The 14,240-nt window shown below is 55.9% G+C and overlaps 1 protein-coding gene across 4 annotated transcripts in view; it reads left to right on the top strand.

Moving 5' to 3' along the window:
- COLEC11 (collectin subfamily member 11) overlaps positions 1 to 12,692 on the top strand; it is a 24,032-nt gene extending 11,340 nt beyond the window's left edge. For 2 of the 4 annotated variants that reach the window (XM_007469241.1, XM_007469240.1), the window contains 4 exons: positions 7,596 to 7,667; positions 10,109 to 10,162; positions 12,048 to 12,143; positions 12,301 to 12,692. In XM_007469241.1, coding sequence (XP_007469303.1) covers positions 7,596 to 7,667; positions 10,109 to 10,162; positions 12,048 to 12,143; positions 12,301 to 12,692 — 614 coding nt within the window. The remainder of the gene's footprint in view (positions 1 to 7,595; positions 7,668 to 10,108; positions 10,163 to 12,047; positions 12,144 to 12,300) is intronic. The other 2 variants (XM_007469243.1, XM_007469242.1) reach the window with 1 other exon arrangement.
- Positions 12,693 to 14,240: the final 1,548 nt, after the last annotated feature.

Genomic DNA, 14,240 nt, shown 5'->3' with positions numbered 1-14,240 from the left:
AAGGCTCCTCAATGGAGCGGCACTCCTGCCGGGATGCGGGACTCTCCCGGCCACCTTCCCCTCCTCCTGAATCCTGCTTTGGTGGAGGCGTTCCCACCAGTGCCCTGCCCTTAGCGGGTTGCAGCTACTGCCCGGGGGCCCTGTCCCCTACGGAGAGCAGTGACGGCCGCAGGGCGGGCGGCTGGGGAGACTTGCCTGGTTTCTGCATCAGCTTGGTTTCTACGAAGAATGGCAGAGGGCTGGATCTGGGTACCTGTCCAGAGACTTCCGAAAGGGGCTCCTGGGATGAGGGCTCTGGGGCGGGAAGGGCAGGGTGTGGGCGGGGCAGACCCGCTCAAGCCAACCGTGCTGCTTACCAGCTGTGCCGGCTTCACACCCTCGCTTCCAACCCATGAAGGCAAAATAATAACGTAGTCGCTATCAGTCCCTATTGTTTATTAAAGGATGAAAGCTGGGAACTCCGGAGCAGCAAGCCTGGTGTACGGTGGGCCCTCGCGCAGCTGCCTTGTTCCCACTTCCGAGCTGTTCCAGCCCCACACCCACTGGCACTGAACCCGAGGGGGGCCTCCCTCATCCCAGACAGTGGCCCTTTCATGAGGGCCCCTTCAGAATCAGCTGGGACCTTTCAAAAATGGTTATTTCCACTTGAGGCTGTGTTGATTTTCCCAGGCACTACATTAAGCCAACTTAAATCCTCAGTTGTGTTTATGCAGTACACTTAAATCATTCACACTTGATTTTCATTGTTTAGAAATTATTTTCACCGGAATTACTTTTCCCCTGTGAATTTTCATGGACTCCTTGAACAGTTTTTTTTTTTAAAAATCAATTTTATTTATTTATTTATTTATTTATTTATTTATTGGCTGCGTTGGGTCTTTGCTGCTGCGCGTGGACTTTTCTCTAGTTGTGACGAGCAGGGGCTATTCTTCGTTGTGGTGCACAGGCTTCTCATTGTGGTGGCTTCTCTTGTTGTGGACCATGGGCTCTAGGCACATGGGCTTCCATAGTTGCAGCACATGGGCTCAGTAGTTGTGGCTCGCGGGCTCTAGAGCGCAAGCTCAGTAGTTGTGGTGCACGGTCTTAGTTGCTCCGCGGCCCATGGGATCTTCCCGGACCAGGGCTCGAACCTGTGTCCCCTGCATTGGCAGGCGGATTCTTAACCACTGTGCCCCCAGGGAAGTCCTCCTTGAACAGTTTTAACGTTTTATTTTTTTACCTACCTCACATCTTCCCAACTCTCACCTCTGCCATCCTGAGCTCTTCTGAGGGTGTCATTATTTGCACCTGGTTGAAAATTTCAGCTCTAAATTGTCTAGACAGGACTCTCCCATCAATTTTTAGTTAATGACAATTTTCCCCTGTGTAGTTTTAGCCAGCGTCAGTTTTATTTGGTGATGGTTATTTCTACCAGTAACATTCTCTATGAAATTGTCAGAAGACTAAACGCTCTTATTTACTTTCTTGCTAGTTTATGAAAAAGCGTGAGTAATTCCCTGTGGGTAGTCCAGAATTCCTCAGTGGTGTCTCATCTCCCTGGGTTTTTGCACATTTCCGTTTCCCCCGCGGGACCCTTTCCTTCCCTTACCACCTCATTCCTGACTGGAGTGTTCATGTCCCATCAAGGACCTGGCCCTTGGAAGGCTCTCAATCAATTGTTTGTAAAATATCTTGACATTCAATGTCTTGAAATACCTTTGAAATCTGCGGTGACCTGTCTGTGGCTGAGGGCCTCAGGTGTGCATGCACCTGCTCGTCCCCAGGTTCTAGAGAAGTCTGCGGGCCGAGGCTTCTGAACACGCCGAGCTGGGTTCATTCCCTGCTGCCTGCTGAGCAGACAGCTCTGCTCTGAGGATGCTTTTCCCAAACCATGGGGACCAGCTGGGCCTGGAGTTAAAATGCAGCTTGAGGTTTGGTTTGGGGGGGTGGCCTGAGATGGGGAGAGTCCGTTGGCCAGCGCCGGGGCTGCCGATCACCCGGGGCTGTGTGGGGTGGGATTGCAGGTTGATCGTGAGGATCTGGACACCCTCCACCTGGCACCCTTCTCACGTCAGCTTCCGCGAAATGCAAGCTGCGTGGACATGGGGCTGCTGCAGGGCGGCTTCCTCTTCCGCTGATTTGCCTTGTGTTAGGGGGTGGCCTCTGGTCACACACTGAGCAGCCCCCCTGTTGAGAACTCAAAACAGCTGTAGGAGAAAGCGCCAGAAAGCTGATGGCTGCCTTTTCTGGAATAACAAAGACAAGCCCAAGGGCCGGCAGAGCCCCTGTCGCTGTCCATTGTCCTTTATTGAAATGAGAGCTGTCCCCACACTGCCAGAGTGTGCGCTGTGTGCACACAGCATGGAGCTGGCTTTGCCACACGACCTGCTAAGAGCGTGTCGTCCCAGCTGTCAAAGCTCCTAGCCCCCAGACACACAGCTAAGAGGCCGCCGGGCCCCTGGGCGCAGAAGCTGGGGACCCACCTGGCCTGCGATGGGGGAGGGCGACCCTATGTCAGCGACGGGCTTTCTGGGCGCTGTAATGTGCACATTATCTCCGTTGAAAATCTCAGAGGCAGCTGGATGCCAAGTGCTCTTTCTGCCCTGTCTCCTCTTCAAAGGACGGTGTGAGATCTTCATTAAAATTAATAAGAATTAGCAGCCCGCTGCGAGCTGCCCGCCTTCCTCGTGCATGTCCAGAGGACAGATGTGCGCTAGCACACTTCTCATAAGCGGGATGGGATGGGAAGGGCTGGCACTGCAGTCACAGCTCCCTGGGGAGCCGCCACCGCCAGGTCTGGAGACTTAAAGGGACCGGATCTGAGTGTGTCTGGTGCGTTTCCAATCATCCCACACCACCAGGGTGGGGGGGGATTTGTTTGGCTTTTGCAAAAAGCTTCTTGTCATTTGGAGAAGCAAGAGGAGGCGGGATGAAGCCAGCAGGGCTCTTGTTCAGATCCAGTCTCCTCTAGGCTGGCAACCACACTGCTTTTCTGCTGCTTTCCAAGGAGTGTCTGTGAGTTAAGGCAAGTCAGCATTGCAGATGACCTTGGGTTGCCCTCAAGTGGAGAGTGTGTGGACATCTCGGGGAGCTCAATGGTTCTTGCTTTCTCTTCTTCTCCAGCACACCCCAAGGAGAGAATATGCCCCTACGAGGGACGGCAGCCCACGCCCGTGACCTTGTGTGCAGGGTCACGGTGCAGGGGCCTGCTGTAGGCTACTGCTTCCAGCTTTCAGCCCGAGTGCTGTGAGGATGAAAGGTTTGCTTGGTGTGTGTTTGTATGTTTGAACATGCTGTTTGTGTGTATGTGTGCATGCATTGTGAATGTAGATATGTGTGCATGTGTATGTGTATGTATATGCACATGCACGTGTATGTATATATGTATACATACGCGCATATTTGGAATGCATGTGTGCACACGTATGGGTGCACATATGTATCTGTGTGCATGTGTGTATGTATGTGAATGCATGCACGTGTGTATATGTATGTGAATGTGTGCATGTATGTGAACGTGTGTCTGTGCATGTGTATATGTATGTGAATGTGTGTATGTGCATTGTGTATATGTATATGTGTGTATATGTATGTGAATGCATGTGTATGTGCATGTGTGTATATATGTGAATGTGTGTATATGTATGTGAATGCGTGTATATGCACGTATGTGTATGTATGTGTGCACGCGTAAACGTGCATGTATGTATGTGTGTGTGTACATGTGTGTGTGTGCATGCGTTGCCCAGCAGGCACCCACAGGTGGTGGCTGTTGTTACTCTGACACCCCTCTTGGGGTGGGACTGATGGCTGGGAGCTGTGCACGGCAGGGCGCTGGTCGTGCTGGCTGGGGTGACCGTCCACATCAGGCCCAGCTACCCCCAGTGCCTAGTCTTCAGCACAGAGGCCCTCTTGTGAGGTCATCAGGGGGCGTCACGAACCAGGTCTCCTCTGGTCCGAGGGCCTGGGCCGTGGGCCCCGAGGATGCAGGGCTGAGCAGGGACAGGTGAGGCCTGGCCCCTGAGCGGCTCCTCACAGGTGAGCCGGCACCACGGGAGGCTGGGTGTCGGCTCTGCTCTCTCTGGTTTCCTATTTCCCACCTTCTGGGCCCCCGGGGAGGGTCGTTTGTCTCCCATGAGCCTGCAGCATGCCCTCAGGCCCAGTCCCTGGAAGTGCAGCCTTGGCTTGTGGCTGGGTCTGTGGGGACCAGGCCACTGTCCCACAGCTGAGGTGAGGGCTCGGGGCCCTGGATGTGGCCAGGAGACCTGGGCCGATGTCCTATGCTCAGCGGCCTGAAGGGTAATGCCACCTTGCAGCTGAGGAAGCCGAGGCTCTGAGGGCTGTAACTCACCCCAGGCTGCGCGGGTCAGGGGATGGGACCCGGGCCTGGTCTGCCCGATTGCAGGCTGCGCCCTGGATCACTGGACACCAGTCGCACTAGCGGCATGACTGGTGGTGGGTGGCGCCACCCCTCTGATTCCACTTTCTCTTCTGGGGCAGAGGGAAAGTGTACCAGTCAGCTGGGGCTGCCGTAACAAACACGGCAGATGTTTATTCTCTCAACCCTGGAGGCTGGAAGTCAGAGACCGTGGTGTCTGCAGGGCTGGTTTCCCTGAGGCCTCTCTCCGTGGGGCGCAGATGGCCGCCTTCTCCCTGTGTCCTCACGAGGCCTTTCCTCTGTGTGTGGCTCGCTGGGTGTGTCTTCCTCTTCTTACAGGGACACCAGTCCTATCGGATTAGGCCCTCACCTTTCTGACCCCATTTAACCTTAATCACCTCTTGAAAGGCCATCTCCAAATATGGTCACATTGGGGGTTAGGGCTTCAACATATGAATTTTGGAGGACACACAATTCAGCCCATACCAAGTGATAATGGCAATAACACTGTGAGGTTGAAATCCATCAGTACATGTGGACACGCTTTCCTGGCACACAGTGTACCTGGAAGTATTCTGATTTATTTCTGAAAGTTGGAAAAACAAGCAGAACTGCCCCAGATTGCAAGCACCTCTATTGCTAGCTCCAGTTTGCTCCTGGCAGCAGCAAGCAGTGGGTTACCATGGAATCTCAACCAACCTCCAAAGAGGGCTGCCCTCGGGGTCTGGTCCATCCCTGCTCCAGCTTTGGGGCCCCTGGAATCACCCAGGGATGTGTTAAAATGCAGATTTTGGTGCTTGAGCTGGTGGGGCCTGAGGCTCTGCATGCTTGTGCAGATCCAGGGGGGTCATGGGGGACATGGATCACTCCTGAGGAGGCAGCGTCCTAGCTCGGAGCTTCTGCCTCCAAATGACAGTTATAGTGGCCAACACTCAGGTCCACCTGCCACGCGCCAGATGCCGTTCCGGACGGTGCTCGCGTTTCCCTCAGCACCCAGTGAGATGGCTCTAGTATGGCTATTATTAGCCCCATTATGTAGGTCAGAAATGCACAGAGATGGCACAGCCGAGTGACAGGGGGAGAATCAGCTGGGCCCCAGGGCCTGAGCTCCAAGCCTTGTGCACACGGCGCTGCGGGCCTGGAGTCTCAGACACACAAGAGGAGCTGTTATTACAGGACACCACTTTGCAGAGAGAAAACTGAGGTGCAGAGAGATTCAGCCTCGACGGTAGAGCTGGGGCACAGACCTGGGGCTGCCTGATCCCCAGCCTTGGCCTGCACGGGTGACCTCCTGCAGCTCCAGTCTTCTCACATCGCAAACCGCAGGGGTCTCCAAGCCCGGTTCTGGAAGCAGCGGCATCCGCAACACTTGGGAGCTGCAGGAGGTCACCCGTGCAGGCCAAGGGGACGCCCCACCCGGACCTGTGGAATCCCCCGGGGCGGGCCCAGCCCTCCGTGGTGACGAGCCCCCGGGGGGACTCCCACCCTGAGGTTTGCAGACCTGCAGCGCCTTTGTTTCCCGCCTTGGGCTTGGGCTCGCCTGCCCCCATCCCCCTGCCCCGTGAGCTGCTGGCATCCGATTGATTTTCTATACGTGTGCCTGGTTTCTCAGAGCCCCCTATGGTGGGAGCCGGGTCCCACACCCCTCCCAGGGCGGGAGCTGGGCTCAGTACCTGCTGGGGGCAGGTGCCACGTGTCAGCAGCAACCTTGAATTAGTGGTAAAGTTCGGCTGTGCAATTGAGAGACGGGCTGAAAGCCGAAGGCTCTCCCATCACCCTCAGGTTGACTTATTTACCACAGCAGGATGTGTGCTAGACCCTGACTGAATCCTTCAGCAGATGCAGTGAGTCATGAATTAATCGTCTGCTAGGCCGAGAGGTTTTATGCGGGGTTGGGGGGTGAGGGGGCGGCGCTCTCGCCATTGTTTTTGATCGCAGGTGTTTCCCCCTCCAGTGTGCTCGTCCAAGCCTCCTTACCCTCTCCCTGTCTGCTTGGGGCAGCAGGAGCCGTCTGGATGGGAGCAGAGGGGTGGGCAGGTGTTGTTTTGAGTTCCCCTCTGCAGGGAGGGGTCTCGGGGAGAAGTGACCCCAAGGTTGGCAGGAGGCCCAAACTCTGTTCTCACCTTTTCTAGGTGGAATCTTAGCAAACAGCAGACTCTTCAGGTGATGGGTTTGCACTCACACCCAGTCTGCCCCAATCTGCCCGTTAAAACGTGGACCAGACTCCTCTGCAGTGTTGGGTCTTCTGAACGAGGAGGCGTGTTCCCCTGGCAGGAAGCCACTCTCCAGACTCTGGCGACCCTGCCCCTCTCCAGTGGGAGTTCAGTGGGATCCACATGCTGGGGACCATCCACCCAACTCATTACTGTAGGTGCAAATCCCTCGGACTCTGTGTCTGTCTCTGCCTTCCTGTCTGAAGATATGGTTGGGTTGGGGGTCTCCGAGACCTCCTCCTGCCCTGGGCACTCTCTTCGTGGGACTGCCCGATGGAGCCCGAGCTTAATCCAGTTTATCAGGCCTGCGCGTCCCTCTAAGGATGCCGCAAGTGTCCCAGCAGACCCTGCTGAGACAGCGTGAAAACAAGCCAAACCACCCCATGATTTGGCGAGATGTGAAAGTAAGACGCATGAGCATGGAGGTCATCGACACTTATCCTGCTCAGCCCAGCTTCCTCAGGGCTCACGTTGACCCCAGGACCTCAGGAGGGGCACAGCTGAGAGGGAAGAGGGAACGTTGGCCTTTTGAAGAAAAGGTGTCCGGAAGGAGGGTGGCGGCCGAGGCCCTGGAACAACAGCAATAGCTGAGTGCGCATTCCAGGGACAGGGGCTTTGCTCTGGAACACTTTGCAGGAGGCTGAGCAGGGTGTCTGTGGTCATCTTTGAGCTCAGACCACACTAATGGACTAGAGGGTCCAGACTTGCTTGCTGGCCGGAAGTGCTCAGTCTAAGGCGCTTGGTTGAGTTGAGGACATGGGGATGTACCGCGTGGCCTCATCTGTTCCGTAGTGTGTGTGACTTTAGGGGTGTGTGTGTCTTCCTTTGGGAAATACATCAGCAGGTGACATGTAGAGCCTTCTGGGGTCAGTTGGATACACGACCTTGGAGAGGTTAAACGGGAGTCGTAACGTGTTCGGTCTCCTCGTGTGCGTGTGTGTGTGCGTGTTCACGTGGGCTGATACACAGCAGGTGTGCTGCATTACCTGTGCCTCGACCAACTGTGATCTCATTGTTTTCCACAGGAGACATGGGTGACAAAGGACAGAAAGGCGGCGTGGGGCGCCATGGAAAAATCGGTCCCATTGGTTCTAAAGGTACTTCGGACACACCTCTGCTCACTTTCCCTCGCAGGCTCACCGCCCGGGCACTTAGAGAGTAGCTGGTGGTCGTGTTTATTTTGTGTGCTTTATACATGATAAGCTGTGTTCCAGCGTTTGCGTTTTGGGATCGATCAGACTTGACTGGGTGCCACCAGGTGGGGAGAGCTCCCTGCCCCTCAGGGTTCACATGCTGCCTGGGGGAGAATCAGGAGCCCCATTTAAGCAGCGGAAGGACCGCGTTCCCGACACTCTGTCCGTCCACCAGCAGCTCGCGTGACTCAGACTCTCTGAGACTGGGGGGTGGCTCCCCATGAACATGGGGGGCAGGAGGGTGACAGCAGCGTGGAAGCAGCACCAGTGCCCTTGCGACCCCATTTGACCTGCACGACCTGGAGGGTGGGCAGCTCGGGAGACTGTCCCCAGGGCAGTTAAGGGGTCGCTCAGCATCGCCCGACTCTTCCGCGCACCCCACCCCCCATTCCGCACTCAGTCAGCAAACGCTTTCTGAGCCCCTGGCTTGTGCTGCGCCCGTGCTGGACCCCAGAGGGCTCGGGGTGAAGGAAGCGAGGCCGCCCAGCCCCGTGAAGGGCTCCCCAGGTCCTGTCATGGGTACTGGCAGCAGGAGACAGAGGCTGGGGGGCTTGGGGCTGGGAGGGAGTTTGGCTGTGGTCTGCTCTGCCTAGCACGGTGCCCGCAGTCCTGTGCTCCATCACCCTACCTGGGGCTTTGAGCTGTGAGTGGGTCCAGGTGGTCAGTTCCGATCCATGGCACGGACCTCCCCCGGCCCAGCCCGTCCCTGGTGGGAAGGGTCCCTCAGCCAGGATCGAGACGAAGAGTGTGGCCAGCTCAGCGAGCTGCGTCTTTCCTCCCGGCAAATCCGTGGGAAACACCTGCCCCGTGGATTCATTACAGAGCACACAGATCGATATGCATGATATAGAGAGGGTTGCGGATGCTTTGAAAAAGCTTAAAAAACTTGTGGTAAAATATTTGTAACATAAAATTTGTCACTTTAACTATTTTCAGTGTACAATTCAGTGACACTAAGCACGACTGCAATGTTGTAGAACCACGACCGCTATACATTTCCAAAATGTTTTCATTCCCCCAGAGAGACTCTGTCCTCATGAGGTAATAATGCCCCACACCCCTGCAGCCCCTAGCAGCCTCTAATCTGCTTTCTCTAAGAACTTGCCTGTTTAGATATTCCATATGAATGGAATCATACAGTATTTGTCCTTTTGTGTCTTATTTCACTTGGTATAATGTTCCCAGGGTTCATCTATGTTGTAGCAGGTGTCAGAATTTCCTTCCTTTATAAGGCTGGATAATATTCTGTTGCATGGATGGACCACGTTTTATTTATCCCTTCATCTGCTGACGGCCACTGGGGTCGTTTCCACCTTTTAGCTGCTGTGAAGAACGCAGTGGATACTGGCTACAAGTAGGGATGTGTGTGCTTTTAACATACAGCATGTGCTCTGGGTAAATGTCAGAGTCTCACCAGGGGACAACTTGCTAAGAAGGCCCTTACTGGGCTCAGCTTATCTGATCTGCTCCATCTCTGAGACTCTGCCGTCCTGGGTCCTTGTCAAGCTGATCCTTGAGTCATTTTCAAGCTCCTGGTGTTGATAAAAGCAAAAAAAGGAATCACTTGGACGGAGACTGCCGAGCTCTCTTCATCCCCATCAAACGGAACATGACTCTCCAAGGATGTAGAAGTCACTGCCCCTTCACTGTCCCAGGTCAGCTGAGAAGCTTAAGTTCTCTCAGGGGGAAGAAAGGTGGTGCTTTAGGAATATTCCTGTGATTTAAAAATAAATGTCCATTGTCTTAATTTCTAGAAAGCTTTGTTGCCATGATTTTCTCCTATCCCTTTGTTTCTTAAGTTGGAAGAAATGGAGGGGCAGAGTGGCTGAGTCGTCTGTCCTGTCCACAGAAGGCTGGCGCCCAGGTGTCCTGGTGGCTGTGCCCCTGGGATGCCTTGCTGCCTCTCGGAGAGGGACAGGGAGGACCGGTCTTGACTCTGTTTGCATGAGGGAACCTCCACGGTCCATCCGTCTCTGACGTTACCTGTTCTACCTGAATTTTCCTGCTGTGATGTGGGACGTGGAGGGAACTGGCACTGGGTGTTACGGATTTCCGAGGTGATAGCGTGTTCTAGGAAACATGCTGGGGTTTCCAGAATTGACTTAAAGAACGCTCATCTGATAATCTCTGAAGTCCCGTGATACGTGGATGTTCTACGTCACATAAACAGAGCCTGAAGAATGTCATCTATAGACCATTCCTCCCTCCAGTTCACCACAGGAGGGTCTGGGAGGAACCGCAGGGCACTGCACATGGAAGAAAGAACATTGCTACCCAGACATTTTGAACTCAGGGGACACGTCCCACCCCAGCTTTGTGACTTTGGTCTTGCTTCTCTTTTCCAGGTGAAAAAGGAGATTCTGGTGACATAGGACCCCCTGGCCCTAATGGAGAACCAGGTATGGCATAAAAGGCCCAAGGATTTTTAAAAAATGTATTAAAATTGCACTTTTAAAAAGTATAAATCATGACATAAAACTTAATAGGCTGGAAAAAGCACATGTAGCTGACACGCCTTCCTCGTGCATCACACCCTCCTGTGGACTATTTCAATATTTGCTTTCCTGCTACCTGAATGTTTTCATTCCCGTTCAGGGCTGTGGTCTGCACGCCGGCTGTGTATTGTCACACCTCGTCACGATCTGGCTTAGATACGCGCGTCCTAAGCGCACTTTCCTCCTTTCCTACTGCGTCTCTGGGAGCATCAGGACCCCCTCCTGACCACCAGCTTCTCTGAGAAGCATGCTCGTACTTTCTGGTTCATCTTCCTCATTCTGGGTGTCCTTGCAGCCGACTCCCCACGACCCTCCTGTCACCGCGGACCCCGGCCCAGCTCAGTGGATTTAACCGACTTCCCTGCCTGCCGTCCCTCCCTGGTGCCAGGAGACCGGGCCGTGGGCAGCCCCCGTCCTCTCTGCCTGCCGCCCTGGGGCCCCTGCTTCTTCCTCTCTTCTCGGAGGAGCTCTGCCTGCTGCCCTTTCTTCTTTCTCCATGTGGCACAGCCTGCTGCCCGCTCCAACCCCACTGCTGTTCCCTGGGCTTCGGCTGCACCCGCCCTCCGCCCTCCGCCCCCCTTCCCAGCACGCACCTCCACCCCGGTGTCACTCAACCCCTGTCCCCGCCAGGTTCAGGACGTCTATGCGCAGTGTCCCCCAACCCCTGCCGGACTGTTCCCGCCACTGTCACTCAGGCTGTTGTGGCCTCTCAGCCCCGTTACTGAAACACCATCCTAACAGGTGTGCACCCTCTGGTCCTCGTCCCCAACACATGTGACCACAGGAGACACTTCCCAGATACTAGATTGAGGGGGAAGATACAGTGTCTGAGTCCCTTGGGTAGGCCCTTCCTGCGAGCTGAGGGGACCTGTCAGCTTGATACCGGTTCCATCTCTCCAGAAAACATCAACGCCTCAAACATCAGCGAACTCAAAGACAACGTTTATCTCAGAAAAAGTTCCATTAAAGAAAAAAACCCCAATCACACCAGCATCATTTCAGGTGCCCATGTGTTGGGGAGTGTTTGGGTTCTAAGTGGTAGAGGGGGGCTGAGAGTTTGGAAGACTGGGCCAAACACCATAGAGTGTGTTCAGACTGGAAAGGCAGGCTGAGAGCTTCGCACGATGGAATTTCTCAGGAAAAGGTGAGAAGTCCCGTCCCTGTGCTCACAGAGTCAGAGCAGAGGGCAGGCGGGAGCTGGCGGCCCCTCCTGGTCTGGTGGAGAAGCCGAAGCCAGCAGTGCCGCCGTGGGCGATGGGCCCCCCAAGCGCTGTGACGGCCCAGTGAGTGACATTCTGAGAAGGTTCCTGACCACATGGAGCTCTTCACAGCTGGAAGGGTAGGGTCCTCCTGAGGGGCCCAGGAGGAAACACCTAGGCTGAGGCAGGGTTGGCCATGCTGGGATGACTGAACATCACCCCACAATTCCAGCTCCACCACTTTCCTCAAACGTCTTGTCGTCTCTCCTGCCGCGCTGTCACTGCCCGCAGTCTTCCCGAGGTGACTGTCCTAACCCCCTGCTCTCGCCCACCCGTCTCGCCGCCATACCTCCACTGATTTCCTCCTAAGCGACCAGAGCGAGATTGTGAAACGTGAATCCGACCTTGGTGCCCCTGTGGAAACCCTTCCACTGCTCCTTGCCTTTAGGATCAAGTCTGAAATCTCCATTGCAGCCTCAAAGGCCTTCGTGTCTGTTGAATCTCCTAGCATGCTGGGGAGGGGGTACCCCTCCCTTCTCTGAGCCCGCCTCTGGGTCAGTCCCATCACACGCCGGGCGCGGTCTCCGCAGGCATCCCGTGTGAGTGCGGCCAGCTGAGGAAGGCCGTCGGGGAGACAGACAACCAGGTGGCGCAGATCACAGCGGAGCTGAAGTTCATCAAACACGGTACGTGCTCCTCGGGGCTTCCCTGCTCTCGTGTCCCCCCGACCCCTGCCCGGAGGCAGAGCGGCCCTGGGTCTGCTCCCCGTGCGCGCGTGCTGGGTTGGCTCCCCGGGTTTGCCGGGGACCCGCGAGCGCTCGCCCTCCAGCCCTGTCCCCGCAGCCGTCGCCGGCGTGCGCGAGACGGAGCAGAAGATCTACCTGCTGGTGAGGGAGGAGAAGCGGCTCGTGGACGCGCAGCTGGCCTGCCAGGGCCGGGGCGGCTCGCTGGCCATGCCCAAGGATGAGGCCGCCAACGGGCTGCTGGCCGCCTACGTCGCGCAGGCCGGCCTGGCCCGCGTCTTCATCGGCATCAACGACCTGGAGCGGGAGGGCACCTTCGTCTACGCGGACCGCTCGCCCATGCAGACCTTCAGCCAGTGGCGCAGCGGGGAGCCCAACAACGCCTATGACGACGAGGATTGTGTGGAGCTGGTGGCCTCCGGGGGCTGGAACGACGTGGCCTGCCACCTCACCATGCACTTCCTCTGTGAGTTCGACAAGGAGCACGTGTAGCGGGGGCCCTGCTGCTCCAGCGTCGGCGGCCCCTCCGCCAGCGGGTGGCTGCCAGCTGCCACCACGGGTGGGAGGCTCTGCCCACCACGTGGTCCCCAAGCAGGAGTGCGGGGTCCCCGGTAAAGGCTCCTTTTCTGAATCTTAGAGAATGGTGCATGCTTGGGCGAAAAAGAAGAAAAACAAAAAAACGTGCTTCTGGGTATTATGTCTGAAGAACTAGAGTTTTATTATTTGTAGTGTAGACAAAATGTTCGTTATGTGATTATTACTCAGAATCGCTCTTGGCTTTGTGCAAAGTATGAAACGAGATCTTTAAATGTTATAACAGTTAAGTACAAACAATGGTAGTGAGGGCTTAAATGACTACCTTCCTTTTAATTTCTATATGGGAAAGAATCCTCTTAGCTTAGATCAATGCTTCTGTAAAAGTAGAAACAATTTTGCTTTGCTGCGGATTTCAGGAAAAAGAAAAGTAAATGCTCCGAATTTGACAACTGAATGTTGTTCTCTCAGTGTCTTCTCTAGCGGTATTCGTTATCTATTCCTGTACCGTGGTCACTCCCAAACAGCGACTCACGACAAAGCAACAGTGTCCCCACAGGTCCTGTGGGGCGGGACTTCACCCAGAGCTCGGGCGGGGGGCGGGGCTCTGTCTCACCAGCCACACTTGACTGTGAGGTTGCTGGTGGCATTCAGTGCCACACGGTGGCTGGATCGAGGCCTGGGTTCCTTGCCGGGCACCTCTGCCCTGGGCACCTCCCCAAGGACCGCTGGCCGCCTCAGAGCAGTGCAAGCGTGCGCCCATCCTGGAAAGCAACCCCCCCCCCCCATCACTGTCTGCGTTCTGGTCTCAGAAGCCTGTCCCCAGGTCCAGCCTGAACTTGGGGAGGGGACTCCTGGAGATGGGACTGCTGGGGGCCATCCCAGAAGCTGCCTGCCAGCCACCCACGGTTCTCCCTTTTGTACATCAGAATCCCCAGTAAAAAATAATAAACATCTTCATTTTTCAAAGAAAACAGGCAGATACGCACACACAAAGGAAAGCAGCTGGGGCTGGGAGCCAGAAGGGGGCTCTGGGGAAACCACTCTCCAGGGCCTCTTGTGTGTCTGCGTGTCTTGGGAGCGAGGCCCCGGCTGCCCGACATTCGGGACCGTGCCTGCAGGATGTCTGTGTAGCGACTGTTTTGAAGGGGAGCGTCTGCCTAGAGCTGCAGGCGCGGTGAGAGCCCAGCGCAGTAAAGGTGCCGCCGGCTTCTTCCCCGGGGGCTGGTCCTCTTTGTGCCCTGTGGACTGGAGCTCAGGCCCCGGTGCTATTGCTGTAGGTGCCACAGGGGCCAAGGCAGTGGCTCTGCTCCGGGTATCTGCGGGACCCCCGCTGCACCCACGGGCCTACGGGGCAGCCAGGCACCCCTGCCCACAGCCCAGGGCCCATGACCTTGAGCTGGCCCAGGTGCCTGCCCCTCACAGGACAGGCAGATCCAGTCCCGGGGGCCTGTGCAAGGGAACTGACCAGGTGGTGACTGCGGTTGGGCAGGGCGTCCTGAAGCC

The sequence above is a fragment of the Lipotes vexillifer genome, unplaced genomic scaffold (genome assembly GCF_000442215.2).
Source record: "Lipotes vexillifer unplaced genomic scaffold, Lipotes_vexillifer_v1.1 scaffold356, whole genome shotgun sequence".
NCBI classification, from domain to species: domain Eukaryota; kingdom Metazoa; phylum Chordata; class Mammalia; order Artiodactyla; family Lipotidae; genus Lipotes; species Lipotes vexillifer.
The sequence above is the reverse complement of the archived record's forward strand: the minus strand, read 5'-3'. Positions and strand labels throughout refer to the sequence as shown.